The sequence below is a fragment of the Natator depressus genome, chromosome 6 (assembly GCF_965152275.1).
Source record: "Natator depressus isolate rNatDep1 chromosome 6, rNatDep2.hap1, whole genome shotgun sequence".
NCBI lineage: Eukaryota > Metazoa > Chordata > Testudines > Cheloniidae > Natator > Natator depressus.
In genome coordinates this window covers 115,736,054-115,757,985 of record NC_134239.1, presented here as the reverse complement: position 1 = coordinate 115,757,985, position 21,932 = coordinate 115,736,054, and the positions used below count along the sequence as shown (strand labels likewise).

The 21,932-nt window shown below is 39.2% G+C and overlaps 1 protein-coding gene across 4 annotated transcripts in view; it reads left to right on the top strand.

Annotated features, from left to right (window-relative positions):
* BRF1 (BRF1 general transcription factor IIIB subunit) overlaps window positions 1-21,932 on the top strand; it is a 227,545-nt gene that overhangs the window by 194,456 nt on the left and 11,157 nt on the right. For all 4 annotated transcript variants that reach the window (XM_074956371.1, XM_074956369.1, XM_074956372.1 and 1 more), the window contains one exon: window positions 17,426-17,477. In XM_074956371.1, coding sequence (XP_074812472.1) covers window positions 17,426-17,477 — 52 coding nt within the window. The remainder of the gene's footprint in view (window positions 1-17,425; window positions 17,478-21,932) is intronic.

Sequence of the window (21,932 nt, the reverse complement as noted above, 5' to 3'; positions counted from 1 at the left end):
CCTACTTACATTTTCTTTTTGAAACAAAGGCTTTTTGGGCAGCTGCATTCCTATTCATACCATATTTGGATAACTGACCAGACTTCCACATATCATCTCAGTGCTGTCTTCTAGATCATTTGCCAGTTGACTGCTTGAACACCATCTGTTCCTGGCAAAAGTTACCTTCAGATACCTAACAAAGCAGGTCATAAGAAAAAGCAAAATCTTTCAGGATCTAATGTTGTTAACAGATATAGTTTTTTCACCTTCTTTAATGTTTTCCTGATGTTTTCCTGTTTCCTTGAGGAAACAGACTTTTCAGGCACTTTCACTCAAGTCCTTTTTATTTTTTCCCCCAGTGCTACAGTCTTTTCCCAAACAAACAACAAGTAGCGGTATTGAGTTTGGAACAGTGTAATGATATGTGAGATCCAGTGTTCAAAAATGATTTGGAAAAAGGGGTGAAGAGTGTTAATGAAATTAGCAGAAGACAATAAATTGAGTGTGGTTCTGAACATCATTGGGGAATAAGATGTAAAACAATTACACCTAGAGGGCTTTAGAAACAAGGGCAGGAAATAAAGTGAGATTCGTTGTGGAAAAATTTGATCTAATGCACCCCCAAAAAAAATCAAAATCTGAAATGCACATAATAAATGGGAGTGAAACCTGTAGAAACCATAATACTGGAAGATACGGGGGCGGGGGGAGATAGTGGTCAGCAAATTATATATGAGTCTGTAATAAAGGCTAAGTTTGAGCCATATGTACAAGAAACATCACATCATGGATTAGGGAGGAGAAGAGTTCTTCCCTGTAGAACTTTGAGTCTGGAATGTTGTGTTCAGTTGTTTGATTGTCTGCACCAGAAAGATATAGAGAAATGAGAGGGAGCTCAGAGGAGAAAAATAATGGTGTCTGGAGACGGTGACTTATAAGCACATATAGCTGTCAGGTCTGACTTTGCCAGAGTATGTATAGTTTGGTTCAGGAGTGACTAAGGGATGACATAAACATCTACAAATACTTGAAACAAACAGACAAACAAACAGCAAAGGTGGAGAACAATGATATAGTGTAGTATGGGAGGGTAGAACTAATAGTAAAAGAATGAACCTTAGAAAAGGAAAATTTCACTGGAATAGCAGAAAACCATGTCTTGACAGTGCAGTCTATAATTAGACTGTGGTATAGTCTCCAAAGGGAGGTTGAAGCCCCATCATTTTTGTGACAAAGAACAAGAAACTTGACCGTGTGCACTGGCTAGATGATATGAGTAATGGTCTCCTCTAATTTCTCTGACTAGTATGATGCCCTTCACTATTGAGAGTGAGGAGAAAGCAGAAGCCAAAGAACCCAGGTAGAAACTAGCAGGAAGGAAGAACCGCTGCTCCTTGTTCCTCCAGCCTGTGCTGGGGCATGGGGCCTTTGGGGTTAGGACTCTTTTTGGGTAGGGAGGAGTTGTGCGGGTAGTAGGGCTAAGAGAGCAGCCACACACTGCTCTCTGCTTCCTTCTGACTGGGTGGATAACTTCGCAGAAGTTATCTGCTCTAATCTAGTGGTCTCCAAACTGGGGTGCGCGAGATGATCCCAGGGGCTGCGCGGCCACTTCCAGATTTTGAGGCCCCTACCCATAATAAAAATAAAAAATGACGACACACAAAAACAAAATAAGGCAACAAAAAAGAGCGAGACATAATTTGAATATTTTTTTATTTAACAAATGCTTTTCTAGACTTTTTCTGTGCAAAAACATTGTCTGTTACCAAATCACATTTCTTATTTGCCAAAAAATTTACAAGGGTCTAAATTTGAGCTTGAGGCCCAGGCCAAATGGCCCTCCGGGCCCCACTCTGATTGGCCCTGCTGGCAGAGGAACCAGTGGCAGCACAGCTCCACAGTGTTATTCCAGAATAAAGAGGCTCCCATTTGTGTAACAGTTTGCCTTTCTGTAGTGTGACATGCATTTCTGGTAGTTTTTTTTAATGTAATTTAAAATTTGATTATGTGATACAGAATCTGGTTATATAATGTCTTAATGTTACTTCCTCTCAAACTGAATAACTATCTTATTCTGGACTTTGGCTGTAGAGTTTATTCCTGTCCAGGACTGGTTATTAGCTGATCAACAAGAAGCATCCTCTGATTACTGTAATATTGAATATAGGAATGTGTAATTGACAGTGGGAGAAGGTAGGCTTTGCCTGGGTGGTACAGCAGGCTTGGAGGTGACTATACCAGAATAAAGCCTGAGTATTTAAGCTGTATGTTGGTAGAGGAGTTCTGAAGGTGAAATCCACCTCCCCAGCCTGGAGTCAGGATCCAAGGACTGGATTAGTGTTCGCAGCCCTCTGGCACCAGTTTTATGGGGTATTGGTACCACTGGATTCATGTATGTACCAGTCCATAGCCCCTTCTATAGTCTGTCCCCAGTGTGATCTTCCATGCAGCTTATGTGGGGCCAACACAGGGAACGTTTTTGTAATGTGTTGGGAATGCAAAGGCATCCTGTGCAGCTGCTTGTCCCTGCATAGCCCTGTGCAAAGTTCACGTGGAGCTGAGGGGCTTTGTACTGGCTCTGTGCACCATGAGTGAATTTCACTCTTAGTGAGTAAATAGAGGTCCCTGGAGAAAGTGATGGCTGACTGGATGGGCCTTCATATTTTACTGCTGCTGATAGAGATCATCTTGGGCGAAATACAGATCTGGTGTAAAAGGATTTATGATATTTTTTGAGGGGGGAGGGTCGTACCTGGTTGTACCAGGGCCAAATTTTTTCCTCAGAATTCAATTTCAGTTAATTATATTAGTAATTGTAAAAGAACTGAAAACATGGTTTAGATGTTTGTAGATAGGATGCTGATTTTCCATGAGCATTTGGCTCTCATACACTACTTCAGGTATTAAGACTGCAGTCATCTCTCTTCTCTCAACAACAAAGAAAAACTACTGTGAATTGCAACAGCTGTCCCTAGTGTGAAAGAGAATTGTCTTGACCTTTTTCTGACATTGCTTCTGTTGACCCATTTGAAATTGTTTGTCTTACAGAAACAAATCTAAGACTAATTATTTCCCAACTCTAATTACTATTCTCATGGACATTTTTTTTCATTTTAAATAGAAATAGTTACCTTAGTGTGTGTTTTTCATGATTTCTTACTTTAGCAAGCACGAGAGGAAAGTAAAACTTGTTTTGCTGGTGGTTTGATGTAGTTTGCTTACTCATGTGAAAACAACTTATATGGAAACAACTTGTTTGTACAATACTTTTGAAAGATATGCAGCTTCTTGCTCAGCAAAACTTCACTTCATTATAGAGTCTAAATGTGAAAATGCCATTTTTTAAAATGTTCATATAGGTGCTTTATAAAGCAGCCCATTTTTGATCCTTTAATATATACAAAAATATCCCTAAGCATAATAGACAAACTGCATCAGCTCAGCAGCAATAAATTGCTTGCTAGTAATTCATGTCCGCCAAACGAGCCCCTGCAAACCTTGAGAGTTTACTGCCACTGGGTCTTTTTAGGAGGAGCATGAAAGTGCCTGTTAAAATCACAATGAGGAAAGAACCTCAAAGTATACAAACTCCCTCCTCTTACAAAGTCACATCACCCAAACCAGCAAGAATTTCAGACTGCTGCCAGCAGCACGAAAGCTGCTCAAGTTGCAGGTGTCTTTGGATCCCTGTGCAATGATATTCTAAACATTATTTTGCATGTGTGTGTGTGTAAAGTGCACCTAAGGCATAATTTATGACTTTGTCAAAGATGGGATGGAAAAGCCTCCAAAACAGCACTTTTAATTGTGTGGCCTTTTTCCTTTAAAATGTTTTTGTTTTATTTTATCTGGCACCAGTGAAGATTCCCAGAACCCTAATGCAAATAAAACAGCACTGCTTTTTAAAAATGTCTCTGTTGACTTTGTCCCTCAGGCTGATGAGCCTAGCAGAACTGAAGAGCTTAAAAATAAAATTGCATATTAGATTTTTTCTTAATTTGTTCTGCTTTATCAATCCAATTGAAGTATGATTCTTGTTTAAAAAATTCATTTATCTGTCTATCTGTCTATCTATCCATCCCCTTAAGACTTTAAAATGTTGTTTTTTATTTTTATACTGTTACTGAAAATTATTTGTGACATTTTCTGTTTAGGCTGTTAAAGGTTTTGGCAGCTAGAACATGGATTTTGTCTTTTGATGGTGAATTCAATTCAGCGTTCATTTCAAAGTCCTTAGGTGTTTAAATGTGCAGTGATAGACAACTAAAACTCATGCTGTGCTAGAGTTGGCTAGGTATCTACAGTAGTTCTAGCATTTGCAAAGAATTAGAACTTGTTTAATCTGTTTCTAATAAACGTAAGCCTTTTTTTGCTATTTATATTAGTAGCTAGAGCCAACTTAGTGTTTGTCTGACAGATACCGTACACCTAGCTTCTCAGTTCTTACTTATGATGCTGTCATCCTGAGAAAATAGCTTGTGAATCATGGTTTATAAATTTCAGTACTAAAATATGCTTAAGAAGAAAAAAGAAAAATGGATCCACAAAGGTGCTGATGATGTAAAAGCAACCAAGTACATAGCTTGTTCATTGACCAAGGTGGTTAGTAGGTAAACTTCGAGGTGATCAACTTTATTTGCACTTTGTTGTGTTACTAATGAAAATTTTTCCAGTGAAGGGAGGCTGATTAAAATATCATTAATATAAGGCTATATTAGGTAATTTCTTTTGTTCAGGGAAGCACAGAGACAGGAGAGGAAGAGGATGGATACGTCAGTGGTTAGGGTGCTAGCCTGAGGCTTCCTCTCTGACCTTTGGCAAGTCATTTAGTCTCTCTGCCTCAGTTCCCCATCTGCAAAATGGAGATGATAAGCACCTCCCTACCTCCCAAAGGTGTTGAGGATAAATACACTAAAGATTGTCAGGTGCTCAGATACTGTGGTAATGGGGGCCACAGAAGTACCACAGGTAGGTAGGAGGGGAACATTGGGATGTAATTGTTGATGAACTCTGTTTGTAGTATGCATGTCAACCCTGGCTGAAGCCATGGAGAAGGAATATTGGGGCATGGTCACGGTACATGGTCAGTGTGATTTACTCTGCATTGTTTCTGACCCGGCCACCCTTTGTTGTCACATATTACTCCTGCCTCTGGCAGGAGTAATCCACACAAGGGTTCTCTGTATAGGGCTGCAGTTGGCAAAAATACCATCCCACATTCATGCTGCTTTTGCAATGTTAATTTTGGATTTATATCCTGGGAATTGAGTGGGGAGTCGGAATTTGGCCTACCCCATGCCGTTCAGCATGGGTGTTAGAATTCACGTGGAATATATATATTTGATATGAATTCGATAAATCAGTTTAGGGAACATATTGGATAGATCAATCTTTACCTTTTTAAAGGCTTTTTAATGCCTTTCTGTTGGTGGGCATAGCTTGCTTTGTGCAGTATCTGGGTGACTTACATTTCAAGTAAGTGGTTTTTAATTTTGTTCACTGGGAGACCTTATGAACCTTTCTTGTTTAATTATAAATAGATACCTATAGCCTCCTATTAACGTTTTCAAATAAGATGTTCAAAAACTCAAACTTAGATGTAACAGTGAAAGTTTATTTGTGACTTTGACACTTTTCTTTTCCATTGATATTGGGGCAAACTTTATAGTTCTAGGCTAGTAAATTCTTGATCTAATGTGCTGTAGTTTACTTCAAAGCAAAGGGTCATGAACTGCTACTGAACTAATTCCTAAAAGTAAGTCTGCCATGTATATGGTTGAATTTGATTCAGTGGCGTTAAAATGGTTTATTCGGAGAGACCTAAGCTTCCATGAAAATATGCACAGTATACCCAAAGAGTTCATGCTTATATATATATATGTGTATATATGTGTGTGTGTGTGTGTGTGTGTGTGTGTGTATATATATATATATATATATATGTGTGTGTGTGTGTGTATATATATATATATATATATAATATATTTTAAAACAAATACTTCCTCCATCTCTTCATCTACTTTAATACTGCAGTAAACAACCAAGAAAAGGAAAGTACAGATTTGTATAGTCATCCTAAACGCTTTAAATGTAGCGTTGCCAAGTATTAATGTTCCCACGGTACTCTACAGATGCAAAAATTAAGGCAGCTGGAATGATTCTGCAATGCTGATAAAGGAAAATACAGAGTGTGTCAATTAAAACAACTGGAAAAGGAGACTTTTTTTTTTTCAAGTTAGTCCAAAACTGACAGTTGTCTCATTGGTCTAAACTCTTCTAAAACATTTGTTGCATTCTTTACCCATATACAGAATACAGCAGATCTAAACTTAAAAGATTCAGGACATATGTTTTAAAAAAGCGATTCCATCCTTTTAATTTAGCATTTGTTGTTGGCTGACTCTTCAAAACTTGTTTTTCAAATTTACAGAACAAAATGAGCACAGTGACAACAAGAAATAAACAAAAATAGCAACTTACACTGATTTAAAACTTAATTTGATAATGGATAAAGGTTTTCCTTATTTTCCTGGTATGACACAATTCCAACAAATTGTTTTTTGCATGCTGTAATGTATGCATTTATTGATGCTTTTGGTTTAGTTGACATTTGTTCTAATGGAAAAACAAATTGGCAAAATTATTACTAGTGGACTTTGAAGTAGTGACTTCAGGCTGGGCTTAATCTTCTTTTTGCTTTGCAGAGGGATGTGTACAGCACAAAAGGTTAAAAAGACTCTGCACATATGTAGGTAGCCTCCCCATTAAACACTCTGCTTCTTTCTTTAAGTAGCTGAGGTCTTTTAGGAATATCAGTTTTTCTCTTTTCACTGTGAATTTTTAGTTTAGAGTTCCTGGGGTATAAGTTCAAAATAAAAAAAATGCAGTAGGATTAACCTAAAAGTATCATTTTATTGATCTTCAAACATAGCTCAGAATGTAGAAGGATTTAAACCATATTTGGGAATTTACAGTCTGCACTGTTTTGTACAGTACCTGTTTCAAGTAACTAAAATAGCTGAGGTGAAAAATTCTTTGAGGTAAAAAAGAAGGGATTTACTTGAGATGATTAGCATTTGTTTCATGTTTTACACATTCATATTATAGTTGCATTAATATCTGTTGTGTATCATAAATATGATGAAAAACTTCTTGACACTACAGAGTAATCTGCTAACAAAAATGATTTTCATGGGGAAAAAAACTTCTTATATAAATGAAGCAGCATAGAGGCACCTATTTGTAATATACTTCACAAATTTCACCATGCCTAGTCAGTCAACTAAACCTTTTTTCCCCCACTTTCCTTGCTCCATATCCCAATAATCAGTATAATAAAGATGGCATGATTTATGTTTTTTTTAAATAGACTTGTTTTTTACGTTCACAATTCAGATCCTTTGTAGGCTGGAAGATGTCTGTGATAACTGGAGAATTAGTTCAGTGACATTACAAGAGCTAAAGAAAGGTTAAGCAATTAGGAGGGAAAAGGATTTTTAGTCACTCTTTTGTTTGTTTGATGTTCATGCTTACGTAACTTCAGTGACTAATATTTTATACAAAGGAAGCCTGCCTTAAAGGTTCAACACCTAGGTGCACTGGTTTAACTTAAGATGGGATTTTAAACTGATTTTATTTGCCCAATGCAATAGGCTGTGTTGGGCATGCTTGTTCTGGTTTAAGCCAGGTTTATATTGGTTTAGTTTACACAACAAAGTTAGGTTGACGTAAGCCACCTTGTGTTAATCTACCTGTGCACGTGTCTACACGTAAATTTGTCTTCCACTGATGTAAGCACCCCATTAGGGTGATGCAGTAACACCACCTCTCTGAGTGGCGTTGAGCCAGGGTCGATGTCCTGAAGTTGATGCAGCATGAGTGTAGACACTGCATGACCTATGTTGACACTAACAGTCCTCCAGCAGCTTTCACAATGCCCAACACTGTCCTCTCTGGTCACAGTTGTGAACTCCACTGCCCAGGTGTCATAGAGACCCAACAGTCCCTCTCCCACCGTCACCACCACCACCTTTTAAATGTTAAAACCCAGCAAATTTTTGGAATTCTTTTTCCTGATTGTCCAGCGTGGCAAGCACACCTAGCAGATCTCGATTGTTGTGTGCAGCTGCCCAGCCAACCTGCAGTAGACAGGAGATTCTGGATCTCCTGGGAAAGTGGGGAGAAGAGGCTGTGTAGGCACAGCTATGGACCAGCCGTAAGAATGTGGCCATCTACAAGCAGATTGGATGGTGGATGCTTTTACTTTTACATCATATAGAATTTTCTGTAGTGGTTTTGTTACTCAATAACATTCTATTTTTTAGAAAATAATTTATCTTTATTCTCATTCTCAATATATGCTGCAGAATGCCGAGCTGTACTAAAAGCACCCACTGACCTGTTACTGTTCAGAGTGACACAACGCCTAGGATCAGTGACACAAACAGTGCAATAATCATAAATGTACAGCAAGCACTACAAAATTAATTGGTGCATTGACAGTGTGACATTCATACATATACACAAAGCACCACACAATTTCTAACAGGGCCCAAAACAGCAGGGCGAGTTAGCGCACAGTCTAGCTCCACACATTACTGTGGCTTACTGTTAGTGCTTGCTCTGTGGCACCCTTTGCAATGCTCTGCTGCTGTAGCCTCCAGCCTGGACTACTCACAAACAGCCTCCAGCATGTAAGTCACTCCCAGCTATGTCTGTGTGTGGGCTCCAGCCAGCCAGCCAGCCGCACCTTGGCTCTAACCAGCATTGGTTATGCTGCAGGGTGACCTCAACACACCCAGTCCCAGATCATCACCCATAAATGTGTATCCTGTGCTGCCCAGCCCTCTCCTGGACAGTACAAGTGTATATAAAGTGTATTATTTCTTTCATAGAAATAATATGCACATAACTTGTCACCATAAATGGAGTTTCCAGACACTTCAGTTCAAGCACACTGGGTTAGATAAAACAAATTTATTAATTACAAAGAGAGAGATTTTAAGTGAGTACAAGTACTGAGGCATAAAAGTCAGAAATGATTACAAGAAAAATAAAGATAAAAGTTAGGCAACTGGTGCCTAATTTAACAAATTATGTTAAATTCAAAACAGAGGACGAGTCCAACGAATGCTTCCTTTGTCGCTTCAGATGCCTTGAATGCAATTGGGGGCAAGGTGCCTTGCAGGATTTTCCCTTCCTTTTTATAGTTTGTCCCCTTCTTGAAAACATTTCCAACTGGATACGAGGAGAGAAAAAGTCTGTGGGGAAGGATGTTTACTGCTGCTTTTTCCTCACCTGTTTGAGCTTTCTTTTTTTCAGTTTGGAATATATGTTAGTATATATGTTAGTATAAAAATGTCAGTTTGGAATATATGTTAGTAATACCATACAGTGGAATCTTATAACTTTGCATACAGTATTGCCACACACATTTTATCAGGACAATAATGACCAGCAAATTATGAGTTTTCAAATGATAGCTCACAAGTAAGGCTATGATTTAGTCACAGGTATTTTTAGTAAAAGTCATGGACAGGTCACGGGCTAGAAACAAAAATTCATGGCCTGTGTCCTGTCCATGACTTATACTAAAAATACCTATGATTAAATCTTGGGTGGGGGCGAGTGGGCTGCTGCTGAGGGGCATCCGGGGCAGGGGAGGGCGCCTGGGGCCAATGGCACCTGCTGCTGGGGGCCGTGGACTGCGCGGCTGCTCCAGCCAGCCAGGGACCGCTGCCCGGAGCAACTGGAGCAGCGGCTGGTGTGGCTGTCCCCGGGGCCACCTGAGCTGCTGGCCCTGGGTTCAGCCACACTGGCCCCTGCAGAAGTCACGGAGCCCTACTCACAAGGCATACTTTGTACATAGATTATTACCATAGTGTGTAGGGTGTGAATACCAGGGTACATTCTGTCACAGACTTCCAATGTGAAAGTTAAAGCTGTCTTGACTCAACTTTAACTCTCATAGCTGTATTTTAAAAAATTAATTAGCTTGTTAAGAGACTGCACTACTGGCCCACTTCTTCCTTTTAATGCAATTCCTGTTAGGGAGGTCATGACTCGAAACCTACCTCAGATACACACTGTTTCATGGGTGGCAAACTACCAATTTCATCTCAGTTAAATCAGTCATGTAACACTGATCTCTTAAATTGCACAAAGTCCTGAGATACACAAGTCATGAGATTACAAAGTATGGTATTTGCCTTTGTATGTGTTCCGTAGTACCTGCCAAAGCAGTGCTGTACCACCATATCGCCATTAGGCTGTTGGAGTAGACATGTTCAGTGCATACCTCAAAATATGTGATAATTTAAAGATATACTTGCTATTTAAATAAGAGATTTCCCTTAATTGGCTGTTATAAATTAGAGGCAAGAAGAAATGATTTATTGCTTATAATTGGAAATGAGTTATGAAGACGAATGTTAGTAATCATGAAATAAAATTTGGAATACATTGATTTCCAGATGGTTGGCAATGAAATTGCTCTTTAATGTAATATATACCAGACACGGGGGAGAGAGGGATGTTTCTACTGTATACCCTTGTGCTTTGATGAGTTACTTGTATGAAATTACAGTTACCTGAATCTTAAATTAATGTGTTCCCCTGCATATACCTGCAAGCGGCACCTCGTTTAAACAGTGTTGTATTATCTGAGGTAGTGGAGGAGGAAGAGGTAATTTAATGTTATGTCTAGTATGATATTTGTCCTTGTAATGTCACATACTTTAAACAGGAAAGATCTGACAATAAATCTTGCATCACCTTTGGGTATAACAATCTCTGTGGATTGTTCTCCGAGACTGCACATTACTAGATGTTTTTCCTTTTCATCTTTGGCCTCATTATCTGTTTTTATGAGGTTGAGATTGATCAGAAACACCTGGCCAAAAGCAAATACTTGTAGACCTCATCAGCTACATCTGGGATAATACATTTGTACCAGAATTAAAGGCAAAAACACTACTGTTAAGAACTTTGCCATTGGAAATACACATCTTCACAATGTAATTTAGCTCTAATCAGAAAATAGAAGTGTTTATGTGATTTGTTAATTTAGAAAGATTTGTCTATCCGTAGCTGTAAGCACAGGATATAAAAATGATTGGTGTTTAGATTGCCTTATATAATTTCCATAAATTTTTTCTTCTCAAGGTACGTGCCTTATATACCACAACCATTTTGGGCCCCAGTACAGCAAGGCAGTTAAGCACTTAAAGTGGGACTACTTGCATACTTAAAGTGAGGCACAGGTTTGTGTGTCTTACTGATTCAGAGCCATAGTGTGGTTTTTTACATAACTTTCAGAGTAAAGTTGTAACCCAGCTATACAGCTTCCTCTGTTTCAAGAAGCTTTTCCTATAAGATGCAAATCTGCCTTTCTGCCACCATTTCATTTGAGCAGGCAGAAAAGGCTCCAGCTGGTGTGGTGAAAGGGATGGCATCTTTTGGACAGTGGTTTTGATCAAGTCTAGATTTTTTTTTTAAATTGCAAATACTTTCCACTATTGTCAGCTCTCAAGAGGTGAGTTCATCAGCATCCATATTGACAAATCCAGTAAAGTCTTCCACTAGGGTTGCCACCCGTCCGGGTTTTACCTTCTGTGTCCGGGTGCCATTTAGGGTTGCCAGGCACCTGGTTTTTGGGGACCTGGCAACCCTAAATGGCACCTGAACCAAAAGCCCGGTTACCGCTGGGTGGGGGGAGTCACTGGGTCATTAACCTGTGCCAGCCCCAGCTCAGCTGGGACCTGCCTGCAAGCAGCAGGCACGCTCCTTGAGATGATCCGGGGGGGTGTGGCAGAGTACTGAGCGATGTGGGTTGGGGCCTTGGAGGAAGAGGCAGAGCAGGGGGCAGATCAGAGCCAGGGCCTTGGGGGAAGAGGCAGAGCAGGGACTGGGGCCTTGGGGTTGTGGTTACCAGCAATTAGAAAAGTGGCAACCCTTTCTTCCACTTTCATAAAGTCAGGAAGTAGGTGCATTGGCCAAGGCAGTAAAGTTACCAGAGCCAGCCTTTCTTGACCTAGAGCAATTGCAATTTCCCATGGTCTGCAGTAATTTCTTAGAGTGAGAGACATATAGAGGCTCTCCTTGATCTGCTCTTTGGTTTATTTTTGCTTGAGGTTCAGTGCCTTGGCTTTATATTTGAACTCCCTCCATTTTTGAAGTTGAAAATATCTTGTGGTCAGTGACAAAAACACCATGTTGATGTTTTACAGCATTTTTTTGGGGTCTTGGAGATCAGTGAGTGCTGCAGGTACACTGCAAAATATTCAGTCTTGTCTTTCATCCCTATCCACTCCTCCCTTCTCACTCCCAAGAACAGGTATGGAAAATGTGTCCAGGCACCTGTATATTAGCAGAGTGCTTGTCTGTTCTGAAGAAGATGCAACAGTCTTTAGGAAAACAGTAGATGTTTCTCTTGAGCTATGTCTTCACTCCAGAGCTAGCCCAGGTGATCAGCACCTGGCTCTGAGCCACTCTGCTTTGCCTTGTCCAGGTGAGAGCATCCCCACTGCAAAGCCTACCCCCTTTACTGTTTCCTTACTGGGTATGTCTTCGTTGCACATTGCACATTTCACCTGGGCTCTTTACCCAGGTTTTAGCCTTCGCTCTGCCCCCTTGTCCACACAGAAAAACCTCTAACCTGTGTTTGGAGGTGCTTTAAACCTGGGCTAGTTTACACAGTTGAGAGTATGGGTTAGAGCCAGGCGCCAGCGTCACTCAGCCTGCAACCCATCTACTTAGCAGTAGTTGCACTGACTCCAAGCTGCCAGAGAAATGTTTTGTTCTGTCCTGAGAATATGGGATCTTCAATCCCTCACCTTCTGCAAAAATACCACCACAGGTCTGAGGCTTAGGATAGCCAACTATGCAGGCTGGAACCAATGGCAGGCTTAAAGTTTGCTGCTAGCAGGAGCTTGACGCTATTGAAAAGAGGAGATTCCCAACTTTCTAGTAGGGGGGACACCATTAAATCCTTGACCTAAAAAGCTATTTAATGTCACTGTTAGAGATGTTTACAATTGTTGTTTTTCCCCTTCTGCAGAAGTCTGTTCAGTTGGTCCTGGTACAAAGACAGCCTGGCTTTATAACTGAGAGGGATGCCAAAACAACACCAATAAAATTCTCTAGAGCACTTCACAGTAGATTTTCTGCCACATGTGTGGTGTTTACAGAATGCATGATGGAATGGCATGGTTATATAGGTTTCATTGGCACTTGTCTCGGATGACCTGCATAATTTTACTCAAGGTTTCTCCACTCATGATTAACGCAGCCATCACAGACTCATGATGATAAACCCATTATATCACATCACGCCATCATGTATTCATTGTCTGTCCTTCTGTCTATAACATTAGTATGGGTGGTAAGCAGCAGTAAGAGGTTTCCTATGTGGATGGGTTAAATTAAATTTCAGCAGTAAGAGAGCTTTTGGTGACTTTCTAAAACTATTATTTCCAGAATTAAATTGAGGAGATTGTTATGGTATAATAATCCCCTGGGTGGGTGAATTGCCTAATATAAATTACACATCTTTATTGCCCCATAACTTCTTTTCTGTTTTATGTACTGTGTTATTTAATCTTTGTTTATTAAGTAATAAGCAAAATAAAAAGTTTGTTTTAAAAACTTTTAAAAAAAGCCAGCTTGTTTTTCAAAGCATTTGTTCACTTTGAAAGTTCAATTTATGTGATCTTCAGCCCTGTCAGATTCTATTATACTGAATCTTCTTTTAAATTGTTACGCTGGAGGACAAACCTAGATGCTGTCTTGTACGTCTTAACTGAAGCTGGAGCTAAGCAGATTCTACAGTGAGCAGACACTGACGACAAATACTGTGCCATTACTTTCTGACCAAAAAAATGTCAAGAGTATCAATTTCACATGTTATATATGTTGGTTGACTGGAACATATGAATAATTTTTCAAAATTAGCTTGAAACCTGTATGTTGCACTTGGCGTTTGTACATCTTTTTCCTTTTGTAGGTTTGCTTTACCATTCACAACATTGCTTGTTTTGTGGTTTATTTTTAATGTATTTAATTCTGTCAGTTTCATAGTTCATAATGCAAATGTATAAAACCAGAAGATACAGTAAATGATGAATGATTACAGAAGCATTTAGAAAGATCATGAGAGCCATTTCATTTTTGTCAAAGTATTATATTTTAAGCAGAATCATGCTGTATATCACAATGCGTCTTAACCCAGGAAATGATACAAAACATATGAGACAAAACAGCTCCTAATTCAGAGTATTTCTTCTGCTCAGCAAAAGCCCAGTGTTCAGCAAGTCTGATGAGCTGGGATAGATGGGGAGGTAGTCGTGTTGATGGGGGGTACATGCATGTTGAAAGTGGCATAAAGGACTTTGGCTGTCCTCTTTTTGTGAAGCTGCTCATTTGAGCATTAATGCCCCATCCCACTCAAGCCTCAGAAACAGCTCTGTTCTTCAGTGATGGCACACTACAATATTCTAGCCTTCCCTGGTTAAATCAGACTGCAGAAGGAGCCAGTATCTGTAGCCATGGCAGCCAGTAATTTATTGTTCCATATGGTTGGTGTGGCAGCAGCTGCTTTGTTTTAAGGAGGTCAGGGCATCAGGGCATTTAAAAAAAAAAAACACTGTAAAATCTTTCTTCAGTGCTCTATACAGTAATAGTTAGGGGTCTCTGTGGAGATAATGACATCACCAGCCAACAGACATAAATTACTTTTTTTTTTAATTGAAGACGTTATTCTCTTAGGAAAATAAGTTGACACAATGTATCTCTGTGTGTGATGGTTTTAGTTCTCCACTTTTCACTGCTGGTGTTTGTTGATCGTACATATTAATTAATGAGCCTGATCCTCCTGCTTAAATTGGGATTAACTCTGCTGAAGTCAGTGGAGTCCCACTACCGTAAGATCAGTGGAAGGAAGAGGAGAATCAGGCCCAGTGTCTTTCCAGTACTTCATATATATGTTTTTTCTGTATTATTTTTGGCTTGCTCTGAGAACTGCAGTACTTCTACTACTGAGAAATAAACACTAATGAACACTAACATAGTACAGGAATACAGCCTGTGGAGTACTTAGTCTCTCACTGTTGTAAAGTGCAATAGAATGGCTCCTTATGTTTAGGGTTGCAGTTTACAAATAGGGGTTTCACAAGTCAAAATCCTTTTTTCTTCATTATGGGAACATTTGTAATTAAAATGACACTGGAATATTTACTGTGTACTTAGCGTAGCAGTGATTGTATTGTTCAGTGTAAGCGCATGCATTATTGCCTCTAAAACAAAGGCCAGCACATTCTGAGTGCCTTCTGGGCTTTTTTATAGCTTGTTCTAACCGGGAAAGGGGCAAGGCTTCAGGGTATTCTTGGGGGGCATGTTGTCGCTCAATAACGTGGCAACAAATCTAATTTTTGGATAGAGTGTTAATTGCAATAATCACACTGTTTTCAAACAGAGAGCTTTTCAAGTATGTGAATACAGGGTAACAGATATTTTACCAGCAACCCTCATTTATCTAGCCTATTGATATTGTTACTGCATTCTCATGTGTGTGTGCATCTAAATTGGTACTCTGTATTAGAAAACCATGATTAACAGTATAATACACATATTCAGATATTAGGAAGGTTGTATAACTCAGGTGGGGCAGCATAAAGAGGAAGTCGGACACAGAGTAAGATTTGTATCTGTGCCTTCAAATGTTTTCTGTGTATGTCGAAGGATCCATTGGGACTTACAGGGAGTAAATACATTCTCTGGGTTAATGGTATCATCTTCTTCCATGATGATGATGATAATCATGAAGTGCAACAGACAATAGTTGTACAAGAATACCGTTGTATTCCAGATCACTCTGTAGGTGCAAGCGCATAGACTCTGCTTTTGAAATGTTGCCCAAACATCAGCTTGGTTGGATGCACTGAAAACAAGTTCACTTTGGACTGCCCCAGATGTTCAAGTATCCTGAAAATGTGCTGAAGCGCTGCAAAGAAGACTCTTAGCTGAACGCCTGTCTCTTGAATTTTAATATTTTCTTCTCTATCAGATAATGAAGACTAAAACTCTCCACTCATTCTCTGGGGTTTTGCTTCCTACTGTAGAATAGTCAGATTTAGTGTCTTTTTTTAAATTGGAGAACAACTTCTTTGTTTGTATGCTAAAGAATGCCAGAATCAGTGGATGAATAGAGGGAAAGAAGCATCTTACTCTAAATGAAAGCTTAGCTCTGGAGGTGTACATCTCTGTGAATGAAACTTAGACTTCATTCAGAGGTATGCCCGGGAACCTGTGTGAGCAGAATTTAGGTACCAGGCAAACCATTCTCTATAGCTGGGTATACCTGGGTGAAGAGAGGGGACAGAGCAAAGCAACCAGAACTCAGTTGAGAAAAGTGTTCATAGCAATAAGGAAACAGGATTTGAAGTGACTCGCAATGACAACACTTCGCACTTGAGTGGCAAAATAATACAGACTGATCTCCAAATGTGTGTCTGCGGTCCTTTCCCCAGCTATGCAATACTTTTAAAAATATGCTCAAGTTCAGCTTCCAGCATTTCTTTCTTTCAGCTCATGTAGGATCCTTTTGTTTTTTGCTGTTGTCTAGTTCAAGATTAGATATAAGATGTTAAAACTATACTGATGTAATCTCGGTACATCAGTGTAAATCTGGAATCACCTCACTGAAATAAAGGGAAGTGATTCCAGATTTACACTGGTGTAATTAGGAACAGAATCTGGCTCACTGAATCTGTCCTTCTCACTATAACAGAAAAGAGGGAGGGGCCAGCAATGGGTAGAAATTTTTTGGCCTTCAGAACATGTGGCAAAAGTAATCTATTTTATAGGGCCTTTAGGGAGAGCTAAGAAGGGCTTTGGGTGGAGTATGGGATGGAGTTTTGCTGTTGTGCTTATTAGCTTGCCTTTTTTCTAAGGGCTTGTCTACATGGGGAGTTATTCTGATTAGCTGTTCCTAAATTAATAATTCCTGATTAATTGTATTCCAAATAAGATTAATCCACTTTGGAAATGGATTAAATGTATTCAAAATAAGACACTATTATTTTGGGATAAGAGCATTCACACATGGAGTTAATCAGGAATAGCTAAACCTCTTTAAAAACACACCCTACCTTATTCCGAATCAACTTTCATGTCTAGACCATCCTTTATTGTATTGAGCTGCTAGGTGATAGCTTTACTGAATGTAAATGTTAATTACTGTTAAACTGTGTGTAAGGCTTGTGCATAGACTTTCTTTTATATTTTTAAATTGAAAGGATAAAATAAATACATAGTGTGATGACATTAGCAAACTTGTTCTCTTGGCCAGAGAACAAGTGACTGCAGTCTGTGTCAAACTGACCTTGTGTTTTTACATTTACAATATAACTTTTCTAATAATCACCAACGCCTTTTTTCTTCTTTCCAGATTAAGACCCTTGATTTCTACACAACTAGCTAAAAAGGCTGCAACTGAAGAGGTATGTGAAGTTTACCACCTCTCCCAGAACCCTTCTACACAACTGCAATCTGAAAATTGACTTAACTCATAATCCAATACTTAACATTGATTATGGCAACTATCACAAACCTTAGTGGACCGGATTCTGATATCTGTTATGGGAATGTAAATTCCGAGTCAAAGAGATCAGGATTGGTCCCTCTGATCAGGCCAGAAGCAATAAGTGAGATCATTGCAAAGATGATGCCCTCTGTTTTCCAGTTGGAATTACTTGCTTTTACAAAAATAGGGATTCAGAATGGAAGGGTAAGTGAAACTGTGAACACAAACCTCTCAATAAACCAGGTAACTATTCATATTTAATGTATTCAACAGGAATTCCAGTTTGGGGAGAGGGGAAATAACATCCATATGCTTCTAAAAAACAAACAAATTGAGTAAGAGAGCAGTGGCAGGGAGTAAGCAGCGTTGTCCCTACTCCCTCACTGTATTATCCAGCAGAGCTGAACTGGCACACAGGAGGAAGTAATCAACTCCTGTTGAGGACCAGTGGTAGATGACTTCCCCCATGGAGCAAGCAGGTAGCCAGGGAGAGAATTGTGATTCTGGTGTCCTGTTTCCCTCCCTTGTCTGCTCCTGGGGCAGAGGAAGAAGTGACAGCTCACCCTAAATAATGAAACTTAATATTTATGTATTTTGGTTTGAGATTGTAATATTGCAGAAGACGAGTTGTTAATAATTATGTGACCGTATTCACGATACTCATTTTGGTAATTCTCTCTCTCACCCACATGCACGCGTTCTCTCTCTACCAAAATGTGAGTCGTGATTGCTGTCACTAACTCCTCCAAACTGTACCATAGGATCTCTATAGATAGTAATTCCATGCTCCAATAATAAGAATATAGCAGTAGGGATATATTACTGACCAGGATGGTGATAGTGACTGTGAAATGCTCAGGGAGATTAGAGAGGCTATTAAAATAAAAAACTCAATAATAATGGGAGTTTTCAACTATCCCCATATTGACTGTGTACATGTCACCTCAGGATGGGATGCAGAGATAAAGTTTCTTGACACCTTAAATGACTGCTAGTCCTGGAACCCACAAGAGGAGAGGCAATTCCTGATTTGGTCCTAAGTAGAGCACAGGATCTGGTCCAAAAGGTGAATATAGCTGGACCCCTTGGTAATACTGACCATAATATAATTAAATTTAACATCCCTGTGGTGGGGAAAACACCACAGCAGCCCAACACAGTAGCATTTAATTTCAGAAAGGAGAACTACACAAAAATGAGGAGGTTAGTAAAACAGAAATTAAAGGGTATAGCGCCAAAAGTGAAATCCCTGCAAGCTGCATGGAAACTTTTTAAAGACACCATAATAGAGGCTCAACTTAAATGTAACCCGAAATTAAAAAAAGTGTGTGAGAACCAAAAAAGTGCCACTGTGGCTAAATAACAAAGTAAAAGAAGCAGTGAGAGGCAAAAAGGCATCCTTTAAAAAGTGGAAGATAAATCCCAATGAGGAAAATAGAAAGGAGCATAATCTCTGCCAAAAGCAGTGTAAAAATATAATTAGGAAGGCCAAAAAAGAATTTGAAGAACAGCTAGCCAAAGACTCAAAAAGTAATAGCAAAAAATTGTTTAAGTACATCAGAAGCAGGAAGCCTGCTAACCACTTAGTGGAGCCACTAGACAATCGAGATGCTAAACGGACACTCAAGGACGATAAGGCCATTGTGGAGAAACTAAATAAATTTTTTGCATCGGTCTACACAGCTGAGGATGTGAGGGAGATTCCCAAACCTGAGCCATTCTTTTTAGGTGACAAATATGAGGAAGTGTCCCAGATTGAGGTGTCATTAGAGGAGATTTTGGAACAAATTGGTAAACTGAACAGTAATAAGTGACCAGGACCAGATGGCATTCACCCAAGAGTTCTGAAGGAACTTAAATGGGAAATTGCAGAACTACTAACTGTAATCTGTAACCTATCATTTAAATCAACGTCTGTACCAAATGACTGGAGGATAGCTAATGTGACCCCAATTTTTAAAAAGGGCTTCAGAGGTGATCCCAGCAATTGCAGGCTGGTAAGCCTGACTTCAGTACTGGGCAAACTGGTTGAAACTATAGTAAAGAACAAAATTGTGAAACACATAGATGAACATAATTTGTTGGGGAAGAGTCAACATGGTTTTTGTAAAGGGAAATCATGCCTCACCAATCTGCTAGAATTCTTTGAGGGGGTGAACAAGCATGTGGACAAGGGGGGGGGTCCGGTGGATATAGTGTATTTTTAGAAAGCCTTTGACAAGGTCCCTCACCAAAGGCTCTTAAGCAAAGTAAGCTTTTATGGGATAAGAGGGAAGGTCCTTTCATGGATTGGTAACTGGTTAAAAGATAGGAAACAAAGGGTAGGAATAAATGGTCAATTTTCAGAATGGAGAGAGGTAAGTAGTGGTGTCCCCCAGGGGTCTGTACTGGGACCAGTCCTATTCAACATATTCATAAATCATCTGGAAAAAGGGGTAAACAGTGAGGTGATAAAATTTGCAGATGATACAAAACTACTCAAGATAGTTAAGTCCCTGGCAGACTGCAAAGAGCTAGAAAAAGGATCTCTCAAAACTGGGTGACTGGGCAACAAAATGGCAGATGAAATTCAATGTTGATAAATGCAAAGTAATGCACATTTGGAAAACATAATCCCAAGTATACATATAAAATGATGGGGTCTCAAGAAAGAGATCTTGGAGTCATTGTGGACAGTTCTCTGAAAACATCCACTCAGTGTGCAGCGGCTGTCAAAAACGCAAACAGAATGTTGGGAGTCATTAAGAAAGTGATAGATAATAAGACATATTGCCTCTATATAAATCCATGGTACACCCACATCTTGAATACTGTGTGCAGATGTGGTCACCCCATCTCAAAGAGATATATTGGAATTGGAAACGGTTCAGAAAAGGGCAACAAAAATTATTAGGGGTATGGAACAGCTTCCTTATGAGGAGAGATTAACAAGATTGGGACTTTTCAGCTTGGAAAAGAGATGACTAAGAGGGGACATGATAGCGGTATATAAAATCATGACTGGAAGAAAGTAAATAAGGAAGTGTTATTTACTCCTTCTCCGAATACAAGAACTGGGGGTCACCAAATGAAATTAATAGGCAGCAGGTTTAAAACAAACAAAAGGAAGTATTTCTTCACACAATGTACAGTCAACCTGTGGAACTCTTTGCCAGAGGATGTTGTGAAGGCCAAGACTATAACAAGGTTCAAAAAAGAACTAGATACATTCATGGAGGATAGGTCCATCAATAGCAGTTGGCCAGGATGGGCAGGGATGGTGTCCCTAGCCTCTGTGTGCCAGAAGCTAGGAATGAGCGACAGGGAATGGATCACTTGATGATTACCTGTTCATTCCCTCTGGGGAACCTGGCATTGGCTATTGTCGGAAGACAAGATACTGGGATAGATGGACCTTTGGTCTGACCCAGTAGGGCCATTCTTATGTTCTCCTCCTTCACACTCTGTCTCTGTGAAATATGTTTACACATGTGTATACAAGTACAGTAAATTAAAATTGTTGTCCATATTCAGAGACTAAACTGTTACATAACAATGTAAAATCTATATTACTAATTTACAAACTGAGTCAGCCATTCATCTTTTTTTATATAACTCTGAAATCTGACACCATTTTGAAAATGTTCTAGTTAACTTTGATCATTTAACATGTTTCCACAACCCCATAAAAATATGTGAGTTTAAAAGCCATACTAAAGTTCAAATTTTCTGGACACTGATTCAGGAAGTTTGGTGAAAGGAATTTGTTTGACACCCTTGTTTTAAAAAGGTTAAAACATTATTTTAAGAAACAGTTTGATATAATGCCTGGGGAAATACATTTTCACTTTTTATGCTGTGCTCATTAGAAAAACCTGCACATTTTTAGCGCTGTAACAGCCTGGAAATGGACATGATAATTAGAAGAAGGTCATATTTTAATTAGGATGGTGCAATTTTAATAAACAATGAATCAGTTGTAGCTCCTTTATATTCATCCATTCTTTAGTGAAAATTTTTAGAGCAGATGGAAACTTTTAGCATAAAAATTAGTATAAATTAAGATGATGTTTTTCCTGAAACTATTGTCTATTATTTCTCTTGCCTAAAACCTTAGGAGTTGTCCGTTTGATAATTCTATATGGGAAAAGTGGTGATGGGTGAAACATGATAAACTGAAAGGAAAGGAATTCAAATCTAAATAACAGTAAGATTTATTTCTATATAGAGATTGTTTTCTCTGTGATTTGGGTACCCAGTCCCTGTTAAAATTAATGGGCGTGCAGTAACCAATCAATGAGCTATTGGAGGAATCTCTTCGGTGACTTTGCCCTGGTCTACACTACAGACGTACGTCAGTCTAATGAAATTTATATAATCCACAGCCCTGAGC